At 40.4% G+C, this 7,263-nt stretch overlaps 1 protein-coding gene across 2 annotated transcripts in view; it reads right to left on the bottom strand.

The window, feature by feature from the left end:
* Positions 1–7,263, bottom strand: part of PDHA1 (pyruvate dehydrogenase (lipoamide) alpha 1) — a 26,227-nt gene that overhangs the window by 4,510 nt on the left and 14,454 nt on the right. For both annotated transcript variants that reach the window (XM_019524662.1, XM_019524663.1), the window contains 6 exons: positions 6,462–6,635; positions 5,567–5,693; positions 4,117–4,208; positions 3,286–3,378; positions 988–1,143; positions 778–849 (listed from right to left, as the gene is read on the bottom strand). In XM_019524662.1, the coding sequence (XP_019380207.1) occupies positions 778–849; positions 988–1,143; positions 3,286–3,378; positions 4,117–4,208; positions 5,567–5,693; positions 6,462–6,635 (714 nt within the window). The remainder of the gene's footprint in view (positions 1–777; positions 850–987; positions 1,144–3,285; positions 3,379–4,116; positions 4,209–5,566; positions 5,694–6,461; positions 6,636–7,263) is intronic.

The raw sequence follows: 7,263 nt of genomic DNA, 5'->3' as shown, positions 1-7,263 counted from the left end.
AGAAGCACAGATGGGGGCAGGGGGAGGGTGGGGGGAACACAGAGACAAAATGTGGCATTAAGACTCTGTTTAGTTGTAAAGCGACATGTTATAACACGGGTATCAACCAATAAGAATGTGCTTTTCTTTGGAAATAAGAAGTACAAATGGGGAAAGGCTGATTAAAATGGATGATTTCTACTTGATAACAAACTGATGATTTAAATCATTCTACTTTGCAAACCAGAAAATTGTCATTCTCCTGAAGCAACTTCAAGTGGAACCTTGGATGTAACTTTGTGAAGCCATGTCCACAACTTTCCTTGACAGGTTGTTCTTGCTGCTTCATTCTATGAGAACCAATGCATATCTTAAGTGGAAAATGCTTCAGCGCTGAAGCTCTGCATGCAGTTTTGTCTACATTGCTGTGTATACTTTGTTTTCAAACTTCTCCATACCTGTTCTCACAACTGTGCTTCATTTTATATTACTGAAAAGTACAAGGTTTTAACTTTTTGCCTCTATCTTTTAATTGGGGAATAAATTTTGTTTTGAAATCATTCAAAACATATTTGAAGAACATATTTTAAAACAAGTGAAACTCAAGGGCCTTAAGTACATGGTTTACCATTTGTTTCAAAACACAGTGGTTTGTAAAATATCTTTGTGAAATACTAACATAAATATTTTAGCAAATTTAAGAACAGAAACTCACTGATAATGTTGAAAATAGTTTCAGCAACTGCTAATAGTAGCGTAGGGTATGGTATGGTAAACGATGGATACTGAGTAACTCACTTTTCCAGATCTGCAGTGCTCAGCTGCAAACTTTGTTGCCTCTCGCACACAGAGAAGATCCATGCCATCAACCTATTAAAAAATAGCATTTTAAGTACATGGAATAAAAACTTGTACCAGAATATCTAATTTAAGTAATGAAGTATGAATTTGCAGCCTCTAAGTCCATACTATGTTATAAAATAAGAAAAAGGAGGAAATTGCTCTCACTCTGAGCCCTGGAATGTAGTCTCCTCTCTTGTAGTAGTCCGTGCTGGCTGCAGCTCTCTCTACTGACGTTCCCATTCCATACCTGTTGTTCTCACAGATGAAAATACATGGTAACTTCCACAAGGCTGCCATATTGTAAGTTTCAAATACCTGACCCTAGAAGAAAGAGCAGTTAAGTAGTAAGTAAAGTGCCTCTATACTTCTAGAAATGCTGATACTAAAGAAAATGTGAAATAAATTATTTACAGGGCTCATTCACTTTCAACAAAGTCTAGTTGGTAGTAACACTGACAGTATGCTAATTTGGAGTTGCTTCACTTTGAAAGAAAGAAAATTACAAGGTAGAAGACCCATCTCTCATCAAAACTTTGACTTAATATTTCCTCATTTTAAAAAATTACCCTTAACCCAAGATACTGCTATGATAGACCAGTTGCAAGATTCTTAGAACGGACGTATTGAAACTATTTTAGGATCGCATTCATAAACTCCACGTCCAGTTACACACTTAACTAATAATGCAGTGGTTCTACTTCAGCTACATAAAACATTCCAACACAACTACATCAATGACTTAATGCAAATAAAAGACCCAGGAAGTATCAAGGCTTGGGAGCTCCACTTGCTAACAGTGGAGCCTCTCACAGAAATTGACAGGAGTCCTAAAGCCTCAAACTTATTTAGAACTTGCTTATTTTAACTGTTAAATGTCCAGCCCATATAGTTGAGAAGATAACCTTCCAAAATGGGAATCAAATATATGCCGTGGGTTTTCAAACCGGAATGAATTGAATGCGAGTGATCAGTTTTACTGCTGCTCTTCACTTTTTTTCTGCTGCCAATAAACTTCTGAATTAACATCCACGCAATGCTAAGGAAGCTCTCACTAATACCACAGGCAACAAACAAGGGTTTTCACAGGCTGGGTCCATCCGAAGTGACAGAAGCGATATGAATAAGCAAAAAGCCTTTCCTTCAGCACGTGCAAGATGAAGAGAAACAGAAACAGACTGAAGAGTTCCTCTGCCTCGCAGGATCCAGGAAACTAGAGGGAAAGAGACCTAAAATATTTTCCCCTCTGCTACTGGAATAGCTGGGGAGAAGTAGAACATCACATTTATAAACACAAGCATGCTAGCATGATGCTCTCCAAGCAGATGGCAAGGCAGAAATCCAAGTAATCTTTGTGCTCTGAATACATAAAAACTGGGCTTCTCACTAGGCTGCTCAACCTCATTACTGCCACACTGGCTTTCCAGTCAGATATGAAAGACAAGCATATTTCCCTAATGTCTGGTAAACTGTTTTGTCATAAAACCAGTTTTGGAGAATATATGTTAAATGTACATGGAAAACCCAGATGACACAGCAGACAGGTAGGGACAAAAAAATTATGGCAGTTGCCCAGAAGTACACATGGCTTCAGACTCTCAAACAGTGAGTTTCTACCCACTACATAAAATACAACTCAAAGTGCGGAATATCTAACCCTGTCCCATTTGATTTCTCTCATGTCAGTTTCAGGCAGCTGTTGGAACAAAACCACCACTGCTGTATATAAAACATGTTGGCAACATACAGCCCAGGGGCCAGATCTGGCTTGTGGAACTAGAGGGCTGTGCCCAAGCCGGCACCAGGGTCATATAAAAAGGAGCTGTGCCAGAGCCAGGCATCTTCCAACTGTGGCCACATCACTGCTGTTTCTCCCCACTTCCTTTCTCCCTCTCCTTCCCTATCCCTGGCTGCAGCACGGGTGCAGTGTCTAGCTGGGAGCTGAGTGGTGGAGGTCTGTAAGCAGTGACAGTGTGGACCCTGGCCTGGAGACAGCTTCTCACTGGTTAGAAGCTGTGCCTTTGCTGCAGTCTGGGAGCAGTGGCATTGAGAAAAGCAGCACCGGCAGAGCTCCCAGCAGTCTGGTCTTGGCACAGGTACAAGCAAAACCCCCTACCACTGATGCACTGGTTAAGTGCAGAGTTGGGTTATCCTGGCCCACAGCTTGTTAAAGGTTGCCAGTCATTGATGTAAAAGATTAATCTGAACTTAGCATATTGTAATTGCCTGGACTACAACTACCAAATGCAACAGGGGACAGTGAGCATGGAGACTGAACAATCATCCCAGGTGAAGAATACTTCATAAGAAAAGGTTAGGAAGGATGCATGGCCGCTTTCCATGCTGTTTTTCTTGAAGATAAAGGACCTGGTTCTGCAAGGCTGCTAGCCTCTTTATAAACACCACATCTACAAGAGGACTGTACATGCACGCAAGTACCAATTCAATTTGATCAAGAAATCTTACCTGATTGGCAGCACCATCCCCATACAAAGTTACGCAGATTTCATCCTTGCCAAAGTACTTACAGGCCAAGGCAATGCCAGCCCCAAGAGGAACCTATAGTGAAATCAGAACATACAAATCTAGTAAATTAAATCTTCATATTTTCCCAAGCAGGAAGCAACTGTGACCACCTGAAATCTGTGATCCTGCTTCTGCTTTTGTTTCAAGGTAATCTGCATCATCTCACATCCTCACAGGTGAGAGACTTCATACCAGCTATGAACTGACTGCCCAGAGGAGTTTTCCATCTATTGACTCCTCTGTGAAATCCTATGAAACATGAACTTTCATTTCTACCCGAGAGAACTTTTACAATCTTTTCTCCAATGCCTGACAAAGGGTGTTTGTGCCTGAAAGCTTGCAAGTAAAGAATTTTTTTTGCAAAAATCTCATTCGTCTAATAAAAAATCTCTCTATTACAAGTCCTGATTGCCTTTAGTAAATTAAACTGACATTTAAGAGCACTACTTAGAAAGTCAGAGAAAGCCAATTGTGAACTATTTTAAAAAAAAAAGTCAATGAAACAGATAACAAGTGTAGCTATAAAGGCTTTTTAGCTATTTCCTAGAGACACAGTGGCAATAGTTTAGTCTTTGCCTCATTCTGTTTGCTTCAGTTAGCAAATGTTTAAGTGGAACCCTATTTAGAGTAAATAAACAGTACAGATTTATTAGCTACACAGAGCAACAGTGGCTGCAAGTAAACTTACAGCAAAAAAGAGAAACTCACAAAACTGAAGCAAAACTAAATTGCAAGATGCTAAAAAGCACATCCCGTATCATGTACACATACCTGAGCACCAACGATGCCATTCCCACCATAGAAGTTCTTGGCGTACATGTGCATCGATCCTCCTTTTCCCTTAGCACAGCCACCTTTTCGACCTAAAAAAAAAAAAGACTTAAGACTTTTGGCCATGTTGGGCCGGACTCTGAACTTGGTGGGATTTTTGTAACCAGGTGTAGCTAGATCCATTCTGTTTAAGGAGTTAAATTATATCTCCCAAGATCTGTTTTTTGTTAAAATCACTAAAAAAGGTATTTTCAGAAGACATTTAGTAGGAAATTCTTACCTTCTGGAATGAAGCGCCAAACTTGCATTCACTTCAGTTGGGTGAGGATTTCTATCTATTTTTTTCTTAATTTAAAATAACTGGTCCAAAACAATTTAAGTATTCTAATTTACATATTCAATTTAAGTTTATAATATTATTGCAGAGTGTGTTAAGCTACAATTTAAAGTCAACAGCTTAATTATTAGCACAAAATAATTCTTACGTTGCTCCTGTATCCCTAGATACCCAATGAGAACCAGGCAAATAGTGTCCCCGTCTCACAGGTGTTACATTTTAACTGCATTACAAGGCACTTCAGTAAGTACCACAAACAGAGAAGAAGGCAATGGAGAAGTAATTATCAGCACCTGAAATGCTGAATTATCTTAATGAAATTTTAAGGCACTTACTGAGTGATCCTGGATAAATCCCAGCATCCTATTACACCTCAAGGTGTAATTATCATCAAGCAAAGTAAAAGATCCTATTTCTCTGTGGTCCAAAAACCAACACTGATATAAAAATAGCACTAGCCACAACCAAGTTTATCTTTCAGGAACCAAATTTGAATACTGTGATGTTTTCCTGACAAGTTTAGTCCTAGCTGTCCCATCTGCACAGCAGCAACTAGCGTAATAGGAACCTCACATTCCAATCAAGCCATCCTTGACAATTCACTCCTGCAATTATAGACAAAGCACTCTACCACATCTCCTCTGAAGACAAAGACAGAAATATGTATGGCTCAGGGACAGAGTTAAAATGAAAGTCTACATGGTCTAGTCTACATGGTAAGACTGTAAACCCAGCATGGGTAAAACATGGGCCAGCAGTATAGTTGCTACAGTTCAGATGGCGTAGAGAAAGCTACCATAACAAGGTATTGTTTGTATTATTCAAAAATAAGACAGAGTTTATGGTATCTAAAAAGGCTTTCAGAAGTGATGGTGAGGAAAAAAGAGCTACAGTTTACATTATTCTAAATAAGAGGTTATATCTGAATATTACACTTACAGGGTGAGTATTACAAGGTATCATGAGAGATCACAATGACCTAATTTTGTCAAATTACTGAGTTGACCTCCCATATCCCAACAAATTTCATAGAGCAACAATTTAAATATGGGGAAGGTCAAACTGCAGTTACAGCAGAGCAGTGGCAGCAGTGCCATTTTATTGGACAGAGACCTGTAAGCTCAGCAAGGATCTCTCGGACAGACGTTCCACGTGTGAAGGTGTAGCCATGGGCTCGGTAAGCTGTTATCAAGTGATCTGTGGGTTTTATGGCAGCCTCAAGTCCTACACAGCAAGCTTCCTGTGGTAAAGACAAAAGTAAGCGTGACAACAGTGAAAGACATGAAACTCCTACAAATAGTTCCTGTAGCTGAGAGCTGGGACCAAGGACTTGCATCTATATATAAAGGGAAATAGAAGCACCATGCAGAGGCAACTCCCCTGGATCCAAAAGAAGAGCTACACATACATAAGATTAGGGCTAGGTCCTGTGAAGGCAGAGGTTGCAACAATGTCAGACTTTCTCACTAGGCGGGTAGTAAAGCACTGGAACAGGCTACCCAGAGAGGTTGTGCAAACTCCATCTTTGCAGGTTTTTAAAACCCAGCTAGACAAAGCCTTGGATGGGATGATCTAATTTGGAGTGGTCCTGCTTTGAACATGGGGTTGAACTAGATGACTTCCTGAGGTGCCTTCCAATCCTCATTTTCTATGATTCCAATTACAGCCAGCACAGACTTGTAGCTGATGTGGCTTTCTCTGCCCATGTAACCAGCCAGTTGTGGTAGGTGTGAAGAGAGCAGCACTCAACTGGCTTTCTATTCATGAAAAGAGCAGGCATAATCAGAAGTGAAAGGAAGAAAGGGACGTATTTTTTCGTATCATGTAAAACAGACCAAGCTTGGGTTCTTATGTACAATAGCAGTAGCAGAGCATTAATGAATCATCTGAAATTTAAGATATTTTTCATAGAAAGTTGCTAAAATGTTATCTCCCCTTATTCAGACACTTACACTAATCAGAGCAAAACAAAAGCACACTTTGTGAAGCTGCTTAGCTGATCTCTCACCTGACCATCATATAAATGGCAGAAGCCACGAATAATCTTCTGTTTATATAGCTGATCTGCCTTCAACTCCATGCGGCGAATGGTTTGCATAGTCTTGTAGTAATGAAGCCCCTCTTCCCGAGTCAGCACTGCTGTGACAGGAGGTCCCTCTTCCAGGCGATGGAGATCACATTTCTGCAAGGACAGTCAAGGAGGTAGTTCCATAAACTTCATATTCCTGTTTGCCACTTTAGCATTAACGCCCATTTAGATCTTTGGTTATTTTCAAGTTCAAGCCCAAATAAAACCTAAATACACCAGACTGAAGCATTTGTGCCACTTCCAACCTTGGTGCCTTTTACAAAAGATTTTGCTTTTGCTGGGAATAGACTTCCATTCTTACTATAAAGTACTCAACTACCTGTCAGGCATGGATGGAATTGAAATGATCACAAAATGCTGACAATGCATTTCATCATCATAATTTCTGGAGTTTCTTCCTGCTCAAAATTCCTCTAGCTCAGATCTAGCAGAGGAGTTGAGCAAAGCAAAACTTTATAAAGTGATTTACCTTTCACAGGAGAACATGGAGCCAGTTTTAATAGGGTCCAACAGTGGTTTTCAGCCAGGGTGCTGCTGCCACATCAACCAGGTGGAACTGCCCTGTGTGCCTTGTGCAAAGTCAGACGAGGAAGCATGCCCTCTTGCCTGCATTATGGTTATCTGCTACAACTAAAGCAGGCAGGAGTACCAATCCCATCACAGCCCTTCCTGATCCGACCGCAAATGGCATTTCCCAGACACAGAAGCATATGAAGCAAGC

Source organism: Gavialis gangeticus, unplaced genomic scaffold, assembly GCF_001723915.1.
Source record: "Gavialis gangeticus isolate Ggan-Ray unplaced genomic scaffold, GavGan_comp1, whole genome shotgun sequence".
Taxonomy (NCBI): Eukaryota; Metazoa; Chordata; order Crocodylia; family Gavialidae; genus Gavialis; species Gavialis gangeticus.
The sequence above is the reverse complement of the archived record's forward strand: the minus strand, read 5'-3'. Positions and strand labels throughout refer to the sequence as shown.